Source organism: Aotus nancymaae, unplaced genomic scaffold, assembly GCF_030222135.1.
Source record: "Aotus nancymaae isolate 86718 unplaced genomic scaffold, 86718_ANA_hifiasm-v0.15.2.pri h1tg000043l, whole genome shotgun sequence".
Classification (NCBI taxonomy): Eukaryota; Metazoa; Chordata; class Mammalia; order Primates; family Aotidae; genus Aotus; species Aotus nancymaae.
This window is the reverse complement of record NW_026988457.1, coordinates 13549244-13572850: the sequence shown is the minus strand read 5'-3', so window position 1 is coordinate 13572850 and position 23607 is coordinate 13549244. Positions and strand designations below refer to the sequence as shown.

General features: G+C 35.1%; 1 protein-coding gene across 3 annotated transcripts in view; it reads right to left on the bottom strand.

Annotated features, from left to right (window-relative positions):
• NAA16 (N-alpha-acetyltransferase 16, NatA auxiliary subunit) overlaps positions 1–23607 on the bottom strand; it is a 60319-nt gene that overhangs the window by 22121 nt on the left and 14591 nt on the right. For all 3 annotated transcript variants that reach the window (XM_064361776.1, XM_064361777.1, XM_064361778.1), the window contains exons 6-9: positions 21728–21881; positions 18358–18477; positions 15823–15918; positions 10489–10595 (exon numbers count right to left, since the gene is read on the bottom strand). In XM_064361776.1, the coding sequence (XP_064217846.1) occupies positions 10489–10595; positions 15823–15918; positions 18358–18477; positions 21728–21881 (477 nt within the window). The remainder of the gene's footprint in view (positions 1–10488; positions 10596–15822; positions 15919–18357; positions 18478–21727; positions 21882–23607) is intronic.

Below are 23607 nucleotides of genomic sequence, written 5' to 3'. Positions count from 1 at the left end.
TTGAACTCCTGGGCTCAAACAATCCTCCCGCCACCACCTACCAAAGTGCTGGGACTACAGCTGTGAGCCACCATGCCCGGCCTCTGTACAGTCTGTTTTTAACAAGCCGTCTGTAAATTCTGATACACAATTAAGAGTTTGAGAACCACTGATAGAAAAAAATTGCAAAAAGACTTTTACTATAAAGCAAAACTAAAGGTAACAGACATTTTTAACCCACCATAACCTCCCCACCAATCTCACCTAGAATATCTGTAACTTAAAAACCTTTTTTACAGGCTTAGAAATTTAGTACTCAAGTTGTTTAACTTATGAAGGCAAATAATTTTTTTTCAGGAACTTGTGCCATCTACTGGTAGTTGCTAAAACTGCAACTAGAGGAGGCTTTTAAAAGGGTGGACTAGTGCATCTCCAAGGGTAAAATCTATTTTTAAAGAAGTCAATTTTAACAATAAAGAGTACAACAAAATGGCAGGGAGCGGTGGCTCACGCCTGTAATCCCAGCACTTTGGGAGGCTGAGGTAGGCAGATCACCTGAGGTCAGGAGTTTGAGACCAGCCTGAGCAACATGGAAAAACCTGATCTCTACTTAAAATACAAAATTAGCCAGGCGTGGTGGTGCATGCCTTTAATCCCAGCTACTCAGGACACTGAGGCAGGAGAATCGCTTGAACCCAGGAGGTAGAGGTTGCAGTGAGCCGAGACTGCACCATGCACTTAAGCCTGGGCAACAAGAGAAAAAAAAAAGGGTACAACAAAACATACACTAAAGTTACACAGAATCCTTCATAAAAGAATATAAACACTGATAAATAAAACAAATTTCCAGATTCAGAATGTCAAAACAAGATCTGATGACAGGGGAAAAAAGATAACGGAAAATTCATATGAAATCTCCTACATAAAAAAAAAGCGGGACGGACTGGCTGTTCTGGTTCATTAGGCATACTTCTTGAATATATTTCACATATATATTTGTTTGTTTGTTTGTTTGAGATAAAGTCTCACTCTGTTACCTAGGCTGGAGTGCAGTGGCATGATCTCAGCTCACCGCAACCTCTGCCTCCCAGTTTCAAGCAATTCTCCTGCCTCAGCCTCTCAAGTAGCTGGGGCTACAGTTATGCACCACCATGCCAGGCTAATTTTTGTATTTTTAGTAGAGATGGGGTTTCACCATGTTGGCCAGGCTGGTCTCAAACTCCTGACCTCAGGTCAGGTGATCTACCTGCCTTGGCCTCACAAAGTGCTGGAATTACAGGAATGAGCCACTGCGCCTGGCAAAAATTTATATCACAGTTACTTATTATTTTTATTTTTTGAAACAGGGCCTTACTCTGTCACACAGACTGAAGTGCAGTGGTGTGAACTCTCCCTGCAACCTCCGCCTCCCAGGCTCAAGCAATCCTCCTGCCTCAGCCTCCTAAGTAGCTGGGACTACAGCCATGCACCACCACACGTGGCTAATTTTTGTGTTTTTTGTAGAGACAGGGCTTTGCCCAGTTTCCGGGGCTGATCTCAAACTCCTGACCTCAAGTGATCTGCCCACCTTGGCCTCCCAAAGTGCTGGGATTACAGGCATGAGCCACCACACTCAGCCTTAATAGTTAACTTTTCATTCAGTAATTAAGTGAACAATTTTCCATGAAAGTTAATCTAAGAAGTTTTACTCGTTTACTTACGATTTATATCTTAATTAGGTAGTGTGTAATTTGACAAATTAATACATAATAGCTATTCTTCTTTAAAATGGTGTTTTGTCTCTGTTATTTTAAAATCAAGAGAGTCAATCCACTTAAGTATCTGAGATCACACCAAAAACATAAATGGCCAACTTAAATTTTATGGCCCAAATTTTTCTTACAATATGAAAAATTTTCCAAGTTCAGCCACCTTCTCCTGGTTTAAATACTTTCTTCTAACAGCTACATTAGATCAAGATGGAAGCAGCTTTACCTTCATTAACAAAATCTAACCTGGGATAATACTGTAACTGTTATAATTTCCTAAAGTATGTCCTTGACAAGCTTTACTTATGCAAGAGTTAAAAGACCTCTTTATTAACCTTAAAGACAAAGTCCCACAACATCATATCTGATACACAATTTTTTCACAATAAAGAGACAAATCACAGGTTTAAAATGTCAATGCAACATGAAGGTTACTAAATTAAGTACACTAGTTTATCAACAAAGACCAAAATTGCTGAATTAAGTTCTGATACAGGCACAATTACTAGTGATAATTCTGGTGCTAAAGGGGCTAGTTATAGAAGTAAATTGTCCAAGAACAATCAACAATAAAATCAAAGTACAGAGATGAGGTGTGAGAGGGGTGGGACTTACCATGTAATTTAGAGAGTAAGGGAAAATTACCATTTCTTGAACATATTCAAACCAGGTACTTTACAAACTTTATCATTTAATTAAAACACACATCAACCCTTTACATATTATTTTCCCCACTCTATGATTCAGGTAATTGCTCAGAAAAAGTAAGCGATGGAGTCAGGATTCCAAACCAGGCCTGATTCCAAAGCAATTCTCTTTTTATTTTACCAGTATTTCTCCAAAGGCGGTGCATACAGTGAATGGGATGATTATCATTAACTTACCAATTGAATTTTTAACTTATGTTTTCCTATTAATATGTGTTATAACCCATGATTTTCATGACAAACAAAAAAGTAATCAAATTTGGTGAAAAACATTAAGTAAATAACACCAGTGTTAATCTAGATTTGGTAAGAATCATGAAGAAATTAAGTGAACGTTGGCAGACATTATACTTTACTAAATGACTCCCTAGGCGGGAAAAGCATTTGTCTTTATTTTCCTCTACCAAACTTTAAAATTTAAAAGTGATTCACATAGATCAATTACCATTAACTGTTGATCAGAATGTCTCAATAAAAATACCACCTGGGGAGTTGTCTGATAGATACTCTTACCTCTGTAAACAACACCCTCTGGAATTTTTAAAGATAAGATGGTATCTTATTATTTTCCTTTTAGTAAGAAATCCAGGATTTCTGGGTCCCTCAAATATTGTACAATAAAAAATTTAACATGGTCCTTTCTCTCCCTTACTTACAGCATCTGAGAAAAAATATTCCTTTGTATTGCACTGAAATACAAATCAAACTCTTCCTTTCCTTGATAACTGCTATCCCAACATGTCAACAGTAAAATTCTTTGTTAAGAAGGCTGTACTGCCAGGCACAGTGGCATGTGCCTGTAGTCCCAGCTACTAGGGAGGCTGAGGCTGGAGGATCGCCTGAGTCCAGGAGTTCTGGGTTGTAATGCGCTATGCCAATTGGGTGTCCACACTAAGTTTGGCATCAATATGGTGACCTCGTGGGAGTGGGGGGCCACCAAGTTGCCTAATGAGGGGCGAACCAGCCCAGGTTGGAAACAGAACAGGTCAAAACTCCAGTGCTGATCAGTAGCAGGATTTCGCCTGTGAATAGCCACTGCATTCCAGCCTGGGCAATACAGCGAGCCCCTGTCTCTTAAAAAAAAGAAGGCTGTCCTGTGCCTTGTGGAATGTTTAGCAGCATCCCTGGCATCGACACACTGGATGCCAGTAGCACATCTCACTGTGGTGACAATCAAAAACCTCTCCAGACATTGTAAAATGTCCCAGGGGGAAAAAAAATCCACTCTCCAACACCCTCAATGAGAAGTACTGCTCTAAGGAGGACTTTCCAAGGCGGTTTTAAAACAGCAGATGAAATTCCACAACAGAAATAAACATCACCATATCTGGTTCCACTAAATTTTTGACATCTATGTCAAAACAAAAACAAACACAAGACAGGAAATATTTCACACACACTGCTAGTGGAAATACAAATTGATGTTCACAACCTTGTGAAAAACTAATTTATCTGTGTTTATCAAGAATCAGAAAAATGTTCATGCCCTTTACCCACTGAGTAAATCTGAAAGTTTATGAGAAGAAAATAATCCTAAGCAAAGTTACTATAAAGATATTTAATAATAAAAAACTTGAAAAGCCAAAGTCTACAATGAGGGGATGGTTCTAAAAGGTTATTCAATAACTAAAAGAAATGATGAAGATTACATAACAACACAGTAAAAGCTTATCAAACTGCTGGGGCACGGAGGTGGGTACAGGTAGTTCACATCTATAATCCCAGCACTTTGGGAGGCCAAGGCAGGCAGATCTCTTGAGTCCAGGAGTTTGAAACCAGCCTGGGCAACATAGTGAGACCCCATCTCTATAAAAATGTTTTTTAAGGCCGGGCACGGTGGCTCACGCCTGTAATCCAAGCACTTTGGAGGCCAAGGTGGTCAGATCACCTGAGGTCAGGAGTACAAGACCAGCCTGACCAACATGGTGAAATCCCATCTTTTTTTAATTTAAAAAAATGTTGGGTTTTTTTTTTTGAGACGGAGTTTCACTCTTGTTACCCAGGCTGGAGTACAATGGCGCGATCTCGGCTCACCGCAACCTCCGCCTCCTGGATTCAGGCAATTCTCCTGCCTCAGCCTCCTGAGTAGCTGGGATTACAGGCACGCACCACCATGCCCAGCTAATTTTTTGTATTTTTAGTAGAGACGGGGTTTCACCATGTTGACCAGGATGGTCTCGATCTCTTGACCTCGTGATCCACCCGCCTTGGCCTCCCAAAGTGCTAGGATTACAGGCGTGAGCCACCGCGCCCGGCCCTAAAAAAATGTTTTTTAAAAAAGGAACTGCTAGGAGGAAAAAGAAGAACAAAATTTTACAGACAAAATGATTACAGGTATGCACAGATACACCACAATTAAATTCACAGGAAAAATAAAACTGTCAGAGGAATTACATTAAAAATGCTCTTACAGCTGGGCATGGTGGCTCACACCTGTAACCCTAGTGCATTGGGAGTCTTAAGGCAAGAGAATCACTTAAGCCCAGAAGTGTGAGATCAGCCTAGACAATATAGCAAGACTCCTTCTCTACAAATTAAGAAATTAACCAGGTGTGGTGGCATGCATCTATATTCCCAGCTACTCAAGAGGCTGAGATGTGAGAATCACTTAAACCCAGGAAATCAAGGCTACAGTGGGCTATGGTCAGGCCATTCATTGCTCTCCAGCCTGGGAGACAAAGCAAAATGCTACTTCAAAAATAAAATAAGTAAGTAAATGTATAAATGCTTTTAAATTGTATAGTCATATGGCAGTTTATAACTGGGTTTTGTTTGGGCTTCCCTCCCATTTTTTAAGATCTTTCCTCTGTTTTCCAAATTTTCTGTATTGTGGTTATAGCACTTTTTTTAATGAAAAATTACTTCTGAACTTTTGTGCCAAGTTGCTCAGCACTTTTACTATTTGAGAACATGGAAGCTGATGGAAGAGTGCTACAAACTTACACAAATGCCAACAGAAAAGTGAGGAGATAAGATTCCTTATACATATCATCAATGTGAAAAGTTAATACACAATACACATTATCTGTGCAACATATAAAATAGTTGATCAAACATCTGACTCACTGTCCCACTGGACAGCTTATCTATGAGTATTACAGAAATAATTTGTTGGCGTTATGACTTAGACCACCAACAGACTATGGTATACATAAAATCTTCTCATTAAACTGCTACAGATGTTGTGAATACTATGTTAGTTTGTTTCTACTTTTGATTTTCTATTATTACTGCTATGCCAACTCTGGAACAGAAGGATTCTGAGACCCAATCAAAAAGATTACTAGGCAAGGTTCTTTGTTCACACTTAGAAGAAATGGACACTATTTTAGAAAGCCAGTAAGCAATTACTCATAATAAAAGTTTGGTCTGGGCCAGGCACAGTGGCTCACTCCTGTAATCCTAGCACTTTGGGAGGCCAAGGCTGAAGGATTGTCTGAGCTCCAGAGTTCAAGACCAGTCTGGTAATATGGTAAAACCCCGTCTCTACTAAAAATACAAAAAATTAGCTGGGAATGGTAGCGCGTGCCTGTAATCCCAGCTGCTCAGGAAGCTGAGGCAGAAGAATTGCCTGAACCCAGGAGGTGGAGGTTGCAGTGAGCCGAGATCGCGCCATTGCACTCCAACCTGGGTAACAAGAGCGAAACTCAGTCTCAAAAAAAAAAAAGAAAAAAAAAAATACAAAAAATTAGCCAGGCATGGCAGCATGTGCCTGTAGTCCCAGCTAATTGGGAGGCTGAGGTAGGAGAATCGTTTGAATCCGGGAGGCAGAAGTTGCAGTGAGCTGAGATCATGCCTGGGTGATAGAGGGAGACTCCATCTCCAAAACAAAGAAAAAGTTTGGACTGATACAGTATGTGACAGACTACAATACAAAGTGACAGATGAAAACATCTGTGCACTTCAAGTATATAAGAGTTATTTTCTAAAAGTAGGAATTTTTTTTTTTTCCCCTGAGACAGGGTCTCAAGTCTGTTGCACAGGCTAGAATGCAGTGGCCTGATCAAAGCTCACTGCAGCCTTGATCTCAGGCTTAAGCAATCCTCCCACTTCAGCCTCCCAAGCAGCTGGGACTACAGGCTCCTGCCACTATGATCAACTAATTATTTTCATTTTTTGTAGAGATGGAGTCTTATGTTGCCAGGCTTGTCTTGAACACCTGGCCTCAAGCAATCCTCCCGCCTCAGTCTCTCAAACTGCTAGATTACAGGTGTGAGCCACCATGCCTGGCAAGCTGTCTCTTTTTTCAGTATGTATTACCAGAACATTTAAAGGTGGTTATTACCTATAAATACACAACTGATATTTTCAATGAGGTGACATCCACAAAAAATTTAGAAATATTCTTACCATTATCTTCAGTAAAAATTACATTATTTCACTAAAGCAATAAAAGATGTTGGAATCCCTATGCCATATATAGCAATCTAAACTGTTTTAGTTTAAAACTACTTAACAGGTTTAAGGTCTATAAAAAATATTCTCTATAATTCATAATTTTCTACTTTCCCTGAAAGAAAAAATATAACTGCTAAAAAAAATTGTTAGTAAAAAAAAATAGAGAAAATATAAAAAGAAAAAAAAACTATGCCAAGATAAAAACCTAAAACAAAGGTACAAAGTTGAAAAATTCAGAGTCTACATAAAAACTAATTTTTAAAAAGTCTTTCTGTTGCCATGTTTTACTATGGATGCCACTTAAAATATTATGTGAGGCCAGGCACGGTGGCTCATGCCTGTAATCCCAGCACTTTGGGAGGCCAAGGCGGGAGGATCACTTGAGGTCAAGAGTTCGAGACCAGCCTGACCAACATGGTGAAACCCCATCGCTATTAAGATTACAAAAATTACCCAGACGCAGTGGCATGTACCCATAGTCCCAGCTATTCAGGAGGCTGAGGCAGAAGAATGGCTTAACCTAGGAGGTGGAGGTTGCAGTGAGCTGACATCACACCACTCCACTCCAGCCTGGGTAAACAGAGTGAGACTCTGTCTCAAAAATAAAATAAAACATTATCTGAGTAAGTGCTTTACATTGTGATTTTCACATTTCTGAAATAAGATAGTTATACACATTTGAAATAAGATTTGGATTCTTTTATACTTTGGAAACTAATGGACAAATTTTAATTTCTAAAACCCAATAATAGCTATCTCCCATTTACTCAGATGTAATTACACCATGATTATATATAATCATATAACAGTAAAAGGATAACCCAAAACCCAAAAGCCTCACTCAAAGACTGGCAATTTTTTTTAAGTACTTTTCAAAACAAGTAAGCAAATGTTTATCATCTCAGCAAGCTATGTGTTACGGACAGGACACCTATATTCAAATGGATAATAAGAAACAAAACAATATTAACTTTAACAAAATCTAATTTAAAAGGGGTATAAACATATCTTTAGTAACATGTTTTATTCTTATAAAGTTTCATAAAAGAAAAGAATACCTGGATATCAGAGTTTATAGAAGATTCTATTTCAAAATTAAAGAAAGCTGGGAAAACGAAGAAGACTTCTCTTCTTCACCAAAGATTCCGCCAAAACCTCGCTGACAAAAGTAAAGTAAGTGACATTTCTATAACTAATTATGTTTTTAAAAACCTTATGGAAATTGACTGGGCACACTGGCTCACACCTCTAATCCCAGCAATTTGGGAGGCCAAGGTAAGTTAATCACTTGAGGCCAGAGTTTGAGACCAGCCTGGTCAACACGGCAAAACCCCATCTCTACCAAAAATACAAAAAATTAGCTGGGCGTGGTGGTGGGCGCCTGTATTCCCAGCTACTTGGGAGACTGAGGCAGCAGAATCATTTGAATCTGGGAGGCAGAGGTGGCAGTGAGCTGAGATCACGCCACTGCACTCCAGCCTAGATGACAGAGTAGGACTCCATCTCAAAAAACAAAAACAAAAACCTTATGGAACTTGTCTGATGAGCAGTCACTGCCTTCCACTTCACACAAATTCTAGTTTGTCAAAAAAATTAAAATGTTGAAGATATTTAAGAGATATATTTCTTGCAACTGTACTATATTCCAAGCTAACTTCAAAAGACAATTTCATTCTCATGCTACCAATATGAACTACTCTTTAATATTTGGAAGCTTATAAACAACTGTTTATCAGACTTCACCTCCTTGAAATCCTTCCTTGAAAGTTAAAAATGCATCTAATTGCTAAAAACAGGTCTCACTGCTGGTTAGAAATGTGCAGTTTTAAAAATGGTCTCATAGTGTGCAGTGTACACAGCTCAGGTGATGGGTGTACCAAAATCTCAGAAATCACCACCAAAAAACATATCCATGTAACCAAATACCACTTGTTCCCCAAAAGCACTGAAATAATTTTTTGACAAAAAGAGTCAAACACCAAACTTACAAAATTTAATTTAAAAATAAATATTAAAAAATAAAATAAATAAAATGGTCTCATTGAGTAATCACAAACATACGTGCCAAAATTATTTGAGAAACAGTTCCTAGACTTGCAAATTTCTTCTCACTATACTAAATTCAGATAACTTGAGCTCAACTGTCTGCAGTTTAATCCATTTTGCAAACACACTTGGTCTTTTGGCATTTCTAATAAAATAACATTCCTGTTGCTGCTTTAAAATTAACACTAAAGAGATAGTTCCTATAAATTAGTGTATTCTCAATGCCTTATTCAAAAATACAATTTTCATGCTTTATATAAAATACCAAAAAAAGTTTAGCATTCTTGGAATGGCAACTTTGGGTCAATATTGGAAGAATTTTTTAAAAGTAAAAAGCCTGTGCCTGTGAAAGCCCCATGATAGTTTAAGAGAAACAAATCCTTTAATGTCCACTGTAGTCAGGAGCTGCTGCAAGACTGTTATAAAAGTACTCTAATTCACATTCAGAGGACTTTTTTAATTTCTGACATTTCATCTAACCTTTTTTCCTCTGTCGCCCTAACCAAAAAGGACAGAAGTATTTTACCCAATGTTAAATAACCTAGAGATATTATTGGTAGGCACTGTGTACATGTTTACATAGGAATCAATCACTATTTTTCAAAAAATTGACAGCAGAAACATTTCAGTCAAACCACACAACAGACATTAAAGAATTTTAAGGTTTTTTTTTTTAAAAAAAAAAACATGATTTTTTTCTAATTGGGTACTAGATATCATCGGTTGTTTCTTTTGTTTATGAAACCTGCTGCCACAGGTAGGAAAATGCCAATCAGCTATACCTATAACTAATGTTTCCAACATTTTATTATTCACAATTACTGCAAATTTATAAATTATTACGAATCAAAGCTAAGTAAATATAAAATGATAGTTTAACTAAAAATCTTTTAGCATTTCTAACAAAATATTTTCCTTATCCACTAGTAACTTTTAAAAATTGACTACAGAAAAGAAAACAAGATTTTCGACTTTAATAAATAAGAAGCAACACTTGGAAATAAAAGTATAACTTACTTTCTATTAACTTTTAATTATCTTTCTAATTTAACACCAAGATTTAAGTGCCTATTTTCTAATTTTAAAAAGGAGAAAGATACTCAATTCTTTATTCAAGAACTAGCTAAAACTGTGTTTATTAAAATGTAACCTTACTGATTAAAACCAATAATTTGTACTGTTGACCAAATAGCATTTTACTGTTGCACTAACTCTCAATTATCCAAGCTCTAACTTTAAAAGCATACAAAACTAATTTAAAAATCCACAATCGTACCATAAAATAATCATCACAGAATAGATAAATATATACCTTTGGTAACAATGTCAAATTTAAAATCCCACTTAAAAAAAAGTATATCCATTAAAAATAAACAACCTTTATAATCTTAGTGGTTTCATAAACCCTTTACTCGGTAAATTTCAGACTGACATTTCTTTTGATATTACTTATACTACAGGCATATGATTTCAGTACATTATTAGACTGAAAGTGAGTAACATTACTAAAATAGAAAAAATGATTAAGTAATAGCACATTATTTACATGGACATCTTTCTATAATTTAGTAAAAAGACTATAGCAAATCTAAATAAATACCAAATTTTACCTTTTCTGTATTGTAATACAAAGATTTCAAAGTAGTAAACAAGGGTGGGCAGCCTTTACTGAAGTTAACCCTCAGGAACTTATCCATTAGTTCTCTAAATCTTTCACCTAGAAACAAAAGCGTACTTTGTTATTCTTTGGTTCATGTAAACAATTCTTAAAATGACGTTCTAAATAAAAATGAAGCTCCCTCAGAAACAATATACTTCTATCCAATTTATAAACCCCCCAAAGTCATGTAGTTTTAAGTAGAGTAAAAGTTATCAACTATCCTGAATATAGCACAATATCAAATACCTTTCTTAATCTCTCACTGACTAGCATACTCAGTCTACAGCTCAAAACCTTGCAGATACACATAAAGCACTCTGTAGCAGACTACTGTAACCAGCACTATATTTAAGTGATAGTCAAAAGATCTTTTTAAACACTAAGCTGGTATTTACAATTATTCCAAATCAATTTGTACCTGTCATTTACTTCAACATTCATTCACTCATTTATTCCACAATCATATGTCAAGCACTTACTGCATGCCAGGCACTGTTCTAGGTATTGGGGATATAATAGTGATTAAAACAAAAATTTTTGTTTAAATTCTACCCTATAGAACCTAACATCTCGGTGAGTGAGACCAACAATAAAAATAAAGTAAGTTTATGCTAGACATTAGACTGAGGAGCCCTGGGCATTCTAACATTAGAACTAAAATAAATACTCTGTTTGCAAGATCAAGTAAATAATTCTATCATTGCTAAACCCCTACAAATGATTTTTGTCATCACTTTTTGAAAGCAGAGACTATTCAAAGAATTTTAATTTTATAATACAAAGATATTAAGAACTTTTTGATAGTACAGACTAATAGTTAAGGATATAACCATCTGGGAAAAAAAACACACACACACACACACACACACACACACACATATGTAATGAATGATTTAGCCTCAAGTAAGACGATTGAAATGACCTCCCATAGTTTCTTAATGATTCGCAACACTGCACAACAAATCTAACCCAAAATGGTTTTTATTTGTTATGACTGACCATGTTGAACAAAACATGCATGCATACTCAATTAGATGTCATAAAAATTTAACTCTAGTAACTATGAAGATCATATTCAGATAATCTCTAATTTCTTATTCAATCGCACACAAAGTACTGGTCTTGAAAAATCACAGATTATGGAGACAACATCCATCCTGGGTTAAATTATACACCAGTGCTTCCTTAAAAATCAAAAATAGTTTCAGAGACCAAATCTTTCCAGTAATCCCTCTAGTGTACAACAAAAGTTAACAATATTGTGGTAGACAATAAGAGATGCTGTTTCTGAGAGAAATGCAGATTTCTCCATTTATTTGTGTGCAAACTTGGGCAAATAACTTGTCCATTAAAAACCCCAGTTTCACCACTGTAAAATGAAGACAATACTATCGCTGGCCTCAACAGTACTCTTCATGGCTCAAAGACGATATGTATATAGCAGTAAACAATGTCTTGGCACAGAGTAATCACTCAACAAATGTCTCCTTATCTTCTCTGATATATGACAATTTTTATATTTTAGAATTAATATTTTGTTTTCTATACTTGCAATCACTCACTGAGAAAACAAGCATTTTATCTTCATGGCAGAAGCAACTCTGAACTCCTCCTTGATCAACTTTCTCAGTCTACTCAGATCATACTGGCAAATTTGATTTATTAGACTGTGCAGGTATGAAAAAGAACGAGGAAGCTCTGCTGATCCAGGACTAATCTCCAAATACAGATAAGTGAAAAGAAAACCCAGGTGCACAGCAATCCATGCTATGGCACTTTTGCTAAAAACAGAAGGGACACCTTACACAAATCTCCCACACACATTTTTGCTTACACATGCACATCATCATCAGCTAATGACAAGCGATGTCTTCAGGGAAGTAAACTTAGTTGCCAGGGGACAGACAAGAAAAAGACTTCACTTATAAACTTATAAACCCTCTTTACCTAATTTGCAACTGTGAATGTATCACCTAAACAAGAAGCCTATACACAGCTTACCCAACTGTTCAGTCACACACCATATCCCCAAATTACTTATGAGTTATCCATCTCATTTTTTCCATCAATTATTATGTGCCTGTTTAGCATTACTGCTCACAAAACAGGTTACCTGAATAATTATCTAGCTACGTAGCACGACGTCCCCAAAACATGATGTCCCTGTTTACACTTAATTCTTAAGATAGTGTAAACAGCAAGAATAGGCTGTTTCTGATGCACTGGAAATCCATTCTAAATAATGGAGCAAAAATTAGTATTCTATGTTTAATACTCTCGATTATTTCCTTCCCTCTCTCTACTCTTCAGCCAGTGCATAATAAGATATGATAAAAAGTAGCTTTATCCCTTCATTATTTTTAGAGCACTTAATATTTTGGGGTGTTATTTTTTATGTATTGCTTTACATTATGCTCTATATGAAGCCCTCTTATCTAAAATATGGAAAGCCTTTTTCAAAACTTTCACCATGCATTCTCAAGATGCATCATGTTTCTTGAGAAAGATCTTACTGCTTTTGATAATGCCAAGATGGCTTTCTTATTGTACATAAAAGTATTTCTAGACAGGCAAAAAAATCATGAAATATTTGGTTCCGCACAGAGAAAGTTAAGTATTTGCATAATTTTATATATATTCACTGGAGCTTTGTAAATACCCATATGTCAGAACCTCACAGCGATGATGACCCTGAAAGCCTATGCCATCAGAACGTTACACTGAAATCTGATTTGTAAAAAGATTTTTACGGCATTTCAAAGACAGTATGTCCCAGAGGCTCTAGGATGGTTACACTTTAACCTAAATCACACTTTACAATAAAAAAATTCTAGGCTTTTTCAGTAAAAATATATTTCCTTCCATATACTGCCACATATTGAGGGCTTTTAGCAAACTTATATTGTCTATGGAAATAAATGTAGGCAGTATAAATCTGAAGCCCCATGTTCCAAGTGAGAAAAAGAGAACAAAGAGGTCTTGTTCATAATCTTAAAGCTATGTGAAGTTTTTTCCTTTCCTAAGAAGCATATAAATGCATTTTAAAGCTCCTAAGGAAATATTCCCACCCACAACATATTGTGAAACACAAAATACACCCTGAGACCAATAAAAGGAGGAGAAGCCAGACACTAAAGGCCACATAAGGTATGATTCCATTTATCTGAAATGTCCAAAAACAGGCAAATCCATAGGTACGGAAAGTAGATTGGTGGTTGCCAGGTACTGTGGCTGAGGGGTAATGGGGAGTGAAATAGGTACGGGGTTTCTTTTTGGGGTCATGAAAAATTTCTGAAAGCAGACAGAGATGATGGTTGTACATGATTAATATACTAAAACACTGAATTGCACACTTGTAAAAAGTGAAGTTTATGGTATATAAATTATATTTCAAAAAGCTATTATTTTTTAAAATGAAGAGGAGAAGGAAGAAATACAGAAATGTAAGTATACGCATCTTCCACAAAACACTTTTATTAGGGAAAATACTCCATAGTACGCATATACTACCATCTTTGAAATTCACAAAGTGTATATTAAAAGCTCTAAGAAGTCCTGTAGAAACCTGATAGCTGTGTTTAATCCAGTTTCCCAAACTTACTTGGCTGAAGAACAGCTCAAGCACACTAACACCCTCCCAACCAAGCCTATTAATATCTACTTGGACTTAATGTTCCCTGGAAAACAACAGAGAAATCTGCTCTCTGTATTCTACACAAACGAAACAAAAAAATGGAGGATCAGAAGAATACTACTGTTCATCTGTGGAACTGAAATGCAATAATATAAAATGAATCTTTAAAATGAATTTCTGTCTATTGTCTAATCCAATACATTTCTAAAAGGTATTTCACATATTTCACAAGTCAGCCAACTAAAAATTTTTAATTTTCATGAATCTTTTGGTAAAAATAAAATTATAACCAAATTATTTAAACAAATATTTGCCACTATAAATGTGAACAGAAAATAGACTCCTCATCTCCCCAGAAACTTAAGTTATATTAGCTGTCCAGAATCTGAGTTGTATCAAAAGAAATACCAGAAGTCCCAATATATAATTCATAATCAAGGGTACTTACAAAAATAGACTTCAAAAAAAACATGTAATTTTTTAAAAACTAAACAAAGACATTAACTACCTGAAGAGCTAATATACTGTCTACCTCCTATGTAGCCCAAAAAATGAGTTCAGCTATATGCAATAACTCAGCTCAAGGTCATGAATATACTATTGTACAATAAAAGCAAATCACAGAACATATACCAGAGTACTCCAATTTATATAAAGTACAAAAGCTGTTTTTGTTTTCAGGGATACAAAATACATGGAGCTCTAAAAAATAAAAGTAATGACATGATAAAAAGCAAAACTCAGTAAAGTGGTTAACTCTTGAATAAATGATGATGATCTGTTCTTAAACACTGTGGTGGGTGCAAACAGTTCACAACTTTTTCTTTCAATTTATGTTCGAAAAGAAGATACAAAACTTCAAAACTATAGCTTGAGTCCAGGAGTTTGAGGCTACAGAGATTGCGCCACTGCACTCCAGCTCCAACCTGGGTAACAGAACAAGCTACTGTCTCAAATAAAAAATTAAAACTTTTACCATTTAAATCATGATACCACATATAATTTGTCATTAATTATAAGGAATTTACCTTCTAAATATAATGCTTTTTTAAAAGTCACATACAAATAGCAGTTTTTCTACTGATACATATTTGTACATATTTATGCAGTACGTGATATTTTGTTACATACGGAGAACATGTAATGATGAAGTCAGGGTATTTAGGGTATCTATCACCTCGATTACTTATCATTTCTATGTGTTGGAAACATTTCAAGTCCTCTTTTTTGCTATCTTGAAATATACAATATATCTTTGTTAACTACAGTCCCCCTATTCTGCAAACATTGAAACTTATTCCTTCTGTCTAAATGTATGTTTGTACCCATTAACCAACCACTCTTCATCTTCCCCCAATGCCCCCTTGCCAGTTCTGCTATCTATCATTCTACTTTCTACCTCTATGAGATCAACTTAAGAAAAGCAGCTTTATATTTATATAGATAACTTCAAATTTTAAAATCAACATTTAGCTACGCATTGAAATATAACACTTATTAATATATAAATAATAAATTCATAACTGTTCAGTCCTAACTCCAAGATTGCTGCAGACATAAACTCTACACCAGAAACATGTTTCTAAAATATAAATAACACTGAGTAATTTTGACAAATAATTAGTAGTATAAAAGACATCCTAATATTACCTGGGACAAGAGTCAAAGGTAATCTTCTGGGTGTAATTGCTCTGGGGTGCTGCTTACTAATTTCTTCATAAATTTGAAGCCTCTCTTCTAAAGTGCCTATTATCAGTAAATATGCGTGAGATTCGTTGCATCAAAATTTTCATTTATGGTAAAACACTAACAAACTTTTAAAATTATGTTACAAATAAAATTGCATTAACAATATTAAAGCTGCTTTCAATTTTGGTAAAAATGACATTTAAAACATCGTGGTGGTGAAATTCTATAATCAGTTAAGTCATCATTTTAAACTCATCTCCAGAGAAATCCAAAACTTCTTTCATCGAAAGATTCTAAATAGAACCCAAATTACATATACAAGCCATCGCAGACTCAAGATATGCTGCACTTCTCTTATATTCCTTTAGTATACAACTCGTGGAAAAGAAAATCTTTTTATAACATATTTCTAGTAACATATCTTATGTAAACACTCTGAACCAAAAAAACCTACATAAATCCCCATAAAAGCCTATAATGTCTGTTGATTAGGCTCAAAGAAGTAACAGTTTTAGGATAACGATTGCGAATGTTTAAAATATAAAAAGATAAACTAAACTTCATGTTAACTTTAACACTTAAAATCTTCAATAAAACTCCATTATCCTTCCAAAGATATAAAATATATTTCTAATAGAAAGTTATACCTTCCCTTCCAAGAACCACTTAATTTTATAGTACCACATAAAGATCTATCTATATAAACTACATGTTACTCTGAAACAACAGTATGCAAGCAAACAGGATCTAGGTGTAGTTCATTTTTCTAAAATAATATCCTGCATAATTCACAAAGAGATTTATAAGCAATAAGATAATTTACAGTTGAATTTTAAAAAAAAGCAAACAAATCTGTTTTTGAACTATAAGGTTTTAAGTAGATTTTAATTTAGACCACAAAACAATAATTATCCTAAAAATAACCCTGGGTGTTAGCAGACAAGCTATCTCTGTAGTAAATGTAGTGTTTAGTATCAAGTATTGACACTCAAGATTAATATCAATTACCAAGACTGTAAACACTACACTTGAAGAGGTATGATCTTGTTTAGACTCATTCCTTCCCCCAATAATATGTTTTGGAGCTCCAATGTGGTTGGATTTGAAGACCAGCGATATGTGAAAAAAATAAAGAAAACCTTGCTTTCTGTTAATGATTTGGAGAATTCACAAATATTAAAGACCCTTATATTAACACATAAATGCAACTGCATATAAGTATTTTTAAAATATTCTCATATTCACACCTAATCTTAGAGAATAACAAGTGCCAAATATAAAAAAATTTCTCCACTACCCCAGATATAACAAGCCATATAAATGTAATTAAGACAAAACTAAACAATTTCAATATTCTAATTAAAGTCACAAGTTGGAGCTCCAGAACTTACCAAGGGGAAGGAAAGGTCATAAGGAACCTAAAACAATAAAGTAGTATAATTAGTTTTGTAATCAACACATTTTATAGTAACCAAGAATCCCGACATATGGAACATAGTATTCATTTTACTAAAACATTAAAATATTTTTATTAATTGTAATGTCAGTTACTGGCAGTTTAAAGAAAAATCATAGTTACCCCATGTTTTCAACCTTCACACATGAGTTTTGCTGTTTTTTTCAAAATACTGCTTTAATCAATATTGTGATTTTAATCATTTTCTTAAAAATATTTAAGAAAATAAATTTTTAACAATTTGTAGTATTGAATTTTAAACACAAAAAGAACAGCAGAATTAATACCAGTGAGGATACAACAGTTAAACTTTTCTTGTAGTTTATACTACTATAAATCAATGTGGGTAGCTACCTATTTACCATACTTCTTAAATTTAAAAATTCTAAAAAAAAAAAAAAAATCCTGCTGTTTCAACATCTTCAAGCCAGTCCCATAATTATTTCAGAAATATATTTATTCATAAGTAAATATGATTTTAGAAATATTAACTGTTCCTACCAACACTTAATTATGAAAATCTTATAAAAATCTTAGACTAACACTAGATTTCTGAAAAGGGTCGAGGCTACCTAATTTCAAAAGAAGATATGTAATATTTTGCTCTAATTTGGAATCAGAGAATACCCTCAACAATAATTCTTTGGACCAATTCTTATATTTAGAGGTTGACGATAATGAACCTTTAACGATTTTTAAATATTAAAGTTATGACACCTCCCAGAAAGGGAATGCTCATCTTCTTTCCCACATCTCTAGTCCAAATTGGTATGGTTTGTTTTGGTTTGGTTTGGCTTTGTTTTGTTTTTGCCTCACCTTCCAATACCATCACAGGTAAGGGTCAAGGAACCTAAAATATCTGCAAGCATTTACACTTAACTTGAATTCATTTTTACTCCCATGTTTAACCTATAATTTTACTCAACAGAAAAATGAGTACTAATGCTAAAATTATTTGTTCTCAAGTATTATTACAACTTTACATTTTGTCATACTTCAAAACAGTAGTTACAAGAAAGGGGAGAAAAATCATTACATACTAATTTGTAGAGCTTTTTCCAAGCCTTCATAATAACACCAATTTTCTGCATTCCGATCAATCAAGTTTTTGAACACTTCACTGGCTTCTTTTAATCTTCCCAATTTCAACAGTATTTCCCCTAAAATTGTTTAAAGACATATTCGTTTTAAACATTAAATATCTATCTGACCCCAGAGACTTCACTAAGCATTACCAGTGAATAGATGGTTAAAAAGACAGAATTCTGTATGCTTCCCCTTGGGGCATGTTGCAGTTTATGTGACTAAGCATAGCTTGCCTTCAGAAATGAACCTTCATTTGTACCTTCATTTTTGGCTCCCTCTAACACTCTAAATACATATGTAGGACATTAATTTGTTAGTAAAAAACTTTTGCATTACATATATCTTATACCCTTTGAAACAACTAAAGATATACACAAACACATCAAAATTAGACTGACAAATAATTCTACTGAAACATTCCTATCTTCCTACTACAAGATTTAAATAGAACTTTACTGATCAGTTCATATGTTAATTCTCCACTCAATTCTTATTGTCTCCTTTCAAAGGCACTAAAATTGGAGAAGTTTAACTCTGAAATTATAACACCAAACACCACTTTATAGCAGGAAACCACACAAGCCATGTTCATGTGCAGATCCATTCAGTGGGTCAGTAAAGGTCAAATCCTTTTACTAAGCCACATAAATCAAGAGCAGGTGTGGAGAATGAGGACCCAGACCTCTCAGAAATGATGGAAAACACACCTAGTCCAAGATAAAAGGGAGATTCTCAAAAAAGGACATACCTCAACTTTCTGCTCCCAGGATTTCCCATTCCCCAACAATGTATTTCAAATAAATACCCTTTAAAATGTCTTCAAGTCATACTATTTCTCCTTTCATCATGTTGGAGGAGGTAGTATATTCTAGCAGGTTTTATGTACTATTATTTTACTGTTTTTATATTACATATCACTCAAACTCTAGAATAAGACTGAACTAGGAATACTTACCAAATCTACCACTGCTTGTCACAAAATGAATACACGTAAAAGTGTGCTACTTAAAACTTTAAGCATGCCCCATTCCTCCACAATTAACTTCTGGCCAATTTTTACCCTGCTTATCCCAGATATAATAGACATTAGCATTTTTCATTTTCAAAAACATCTGTTATCTGCTACTACTATGAAGCAAAGGTTATTACTAGAGAAATGTATAGGGCAAATAAATACATACCTGCATATTCATAAGTGAAAATCTCTAACTTTTAAGGCTTTTTAAAGGATTATAATAAATTAATGACCACACACACACACAAAAACTGTGTGAATAACAAAGGTCATTTTGGACCTGCAAAGTTCCATGAAAAACTAAAAATAATACCACATCTGTCTCTGTAGATAATATAGAGCATGGCTTGCAATTCAAATTAATGGCCCCAAATTACCTCACTAGCACTATAAGGATAAATGTGACTATGAGGCAATCTGCAGGACTTTTTTTGTTTTTTGAGACAGGGTCTTGCTCTGTTATCCAGCTGAAATGCAAGTGGTATAATCACAGCTCACTGTAGCCTCAACCTCCCAGGCTCAAGCAATCCTCCCTCCTCAGCCTCCCAAGTAGCTGGGACCACAGGCATGCACCACCATACCCAGATAATTTTTTAATTTTTTTGTAGAGATGGAGTCTCACTATGTTGCCCAGGATGGTCTTGAACTCCTATGCTCAAGCAATCCTCCCGTCTCAGCCTCCCAGTGTTGGGATTACAGATGTGAACCACCATGCATGGCCTCAAATTTTTTAACTTGACTTAATTTCACGGTATCATATTTACTTTTCAAAATTGCATTCCCTATTTTTTTTTAAGATTAAATAATCTAACCTAAATGCATTCCCTACTTTTTTTCAAGATTAAATAATCTAATCTATGGATTACATTGAATGTATTCCCTATTGATGCTACAGGAGAAGTATCAAGAAAGAGAAACAGCAACCTGAGGGAGTTAAGATTTAATCAAGAAACAGCAATAATATTTCAGGAAGGAAACATAATTGCCTTTTTTTTCTTTGCTCCCATCAATAAGTAGTGGAACAAGATAGAGACCAGAATATTTAATTATTTACCCATATTGTATCAATAACTTTTAAAAGTGTTGTCATTAATACTGGTATTGATATTAATTACAATAAAAACTAAGTCACTCGTGTGCTATACACATTAATCAGAAAGCATATAGTGGTTAAAAGTAAAAAGCTCATGAAAAGACAAGGGAAAAAGAATATCTATTACTAAGTGAAAGAAGCCAATTTTTCTCAGGCAAGAAATGATTTGGCAAAAATAAAGCCAATCTGAAAAGGCTACATACTGTATGATTCCAACTACATGACATTTTGGAAATGGCAAAACTATGTAGAGAGTAAAAAGATCAGTGGTTGCCAGGGGTTTGCAAGATGGAGGGACTCTATCTTTTTCTAGATTTTACTGTGAACCTAAAACTGTCCCGAAAACGTCTGTTTTTTAGAAAAAAGTAAGGGCTCTGAAGTCAGAGGGATGTGTTGATGTGTTTGGAAACTAACTCCACCACTTAAAAAGCTGGGTGACTTTGGGAAGTCCTTAACCTCTCTAAGCCTCAGTCTCTTCCATTATAAAATGGGGTTAACAAATAGTACCCATCTTAAAAGTCCTAAAAAGTTAAATGAAATACAGCAGTTTAAGCAATTACCATACTCAAACAGAAGAGTTTTAAAATACATATTAGCTATTATTTTTATTAAGCTTCAGACTTCAGAGGTCATACAACTGTTAGTTCTAAACTATTATTTTGGCTGGACATTCAATTTAATACAATATCGTTCAGGGAAAGGAAATTAATGAGCAAAGGTTTGTGAAAATTTCTGTCTGACCCTTTGCTGATGAACACTGTTAAAAATATAGGGATCCTGTCTTCATAATTAGTCCATAATGAAAATAAATGACCCTTGTGTTCATCATGATCCCAGTATCATCAATTATGGTTCTCACTGTATTTAACTACATATGGACATACAGAGATACACAGTCAATATGAAGGCAGGATAATATACCAATTAAGGGAATGAAATCTGGATTCAAATCTAGCACTCTCTAGTTTACTAAACTGTATGATTTGGGGTTAGTCAATTTCTCAGTTCCTCAGTTCCCCTCATTTTCAAAACAGATATAATAACTACAACATAGGGTGGTTATGAGGATTAAATTAGTTAATAATGGCTTAATAATAAAGTGCTTAGAACCCTGCTGAATACATAACAAGTGTTATGTTAAGACTTAGGAGAGAATAAAACATATAGTTTTTTCGCTTTCTGCTTGAGGCCATTAAAAAAAGGCAAGCCAACTTACCTTTAATTTCTTCCACCAAAAGTTTATCACATATTTGTTTCTCATATGTTTCTATATGTTCCAAAGATTCCTGAAACAGATCTGCCTCTCTCATCACTTGATTCTGGTATAGTATCAGTTCACTATATTCATAATCCATTTTGTTTGGAGGAACCTGAAAAAAAATGACCAAATTACTTTATTGATATAATTGTATAAAGCAGTTATATTAAACTGCCTTCTCAGGAGGGTCATTCACACAAACAAGAAAGCAACCCATAAGCAGACAGAAACAGAAGAGTGATTAACAGCACCAAAAATGAATGCATTATTTAAAATAAATAATGAGGTGAGACTCCTGTCTCTCCCCAAGTCATAGAGGTCAACAAATCCTACAAACAAATATAAAAATGGCTGGGCGCAGTGGTACGTGCCTATAGTCCCAACTACTCGGGAGGCTGAGGCTGGAGAATCCCTTGAGTTCAGGAGTTCTGGGCTGTAGTGCGCTATACCGATCAGGTGTCTGCACTAAGTTCGGCATCAATATGGTGACCTCCCGGGAGCAGGGGACCACCAGGTTGCCTAAGGAGGGGTGAACCAGCCCAGGTCGGAAACAGAGCAGGTTAAAACTCCCGTGCTGATCAGTAGTGGGACTGTGCCTGTGAATAGCCACTGCACTCTAGCCTGGGCAACATAGTGAGACTCTGCCTCTTATTTAAAAGAAAAAAAAAATTAAAAAAAAAAAAAAATATATATATATAAAAATGGCTGAAATACTACAGAATCTACAAAAAAAAAAAACAAAAAACCCTACTAGAATTAGTAGAGGTATTTAGCAAGGTCACAGAATAAAAGATCAGTGAAGAAAAATCAATTACAGGTATACCTTGGAGATTGTGGGTTTGGTTCCAGACCACCTCAATAAAGTGAGTGACACAATTTTTTGGTTTCCCAGTGCATATAAAAGTTAACAATATACTATAGTCTATTAAGCATGCAACAGCATTATGTCTAAAAAACACTGCCAGGCACACCAGTACAGCTGTAGTCTCAGCTATCCTCCTGCCTCAGTCTCTGGAGTAGTTCGTGCTAGAAGTTCAAGTCCTAGTCCTAGCCTAGGAGTTCCAGACTGTAGCACACAGCCACAGCACTCTTGCCTGGGCAACATATTCAGACCTTATCTCAAAAAAAAAAAAAGAAAGAAAGAGAAGAAAAAGCAGAAATTGCAAAAACCTAAATTTAACCATCAAAATGTAGTAATTTTGTGTTTAAAAGGGAAGTTTTTTATCAAGTCCACCAAATGTGATACAGTGCTATCTTTTGGTCAGAACTTGATTACTGGATAAAGACAAAGAACTAGTCTAATAAAGAATTATCTGGTGTGAGGTAAAAAGCTAAAAACCTAAGTAAAAATGGAGGCCTTACTACACAGTTTATTTCCTTCCTTTGGAAAGTAAAATAGCAATTAAAAGACATAAAAACCCATAAATAGAACATACTATGTAAGATTTCAACAAATTTCTGGAAAATAGAATGCAAAGGAGGAGTAAGTAAAATAGAATGGAGGAAGCCCAAGCCTAGAGTACCTATAAAGAAGAAATTACTACGGAGAATGTCTATCTGTCCTGAAAAACTCTAGACAGGGTCAAGATTATGAAATGACAGATAAACACAGGAGTGGAAAAGAGACTCAAGATTGGGGGATTAACTCTAAGTGAAGTGACTCAATCGCATCATCTCCATCAACTTGCAGCTGAATCCACATGTAGACATGGAGGCAGGCGTGGTGGCTCATGCCTGTAATTCCAGCACTTTGGGAGGCTGATGCAGGATGATCATTTGAGCCCAGGAGTTCGAGACCAGCCTGGGCAACATAGCAAGACCCCGTGTCTTTAAAAAGA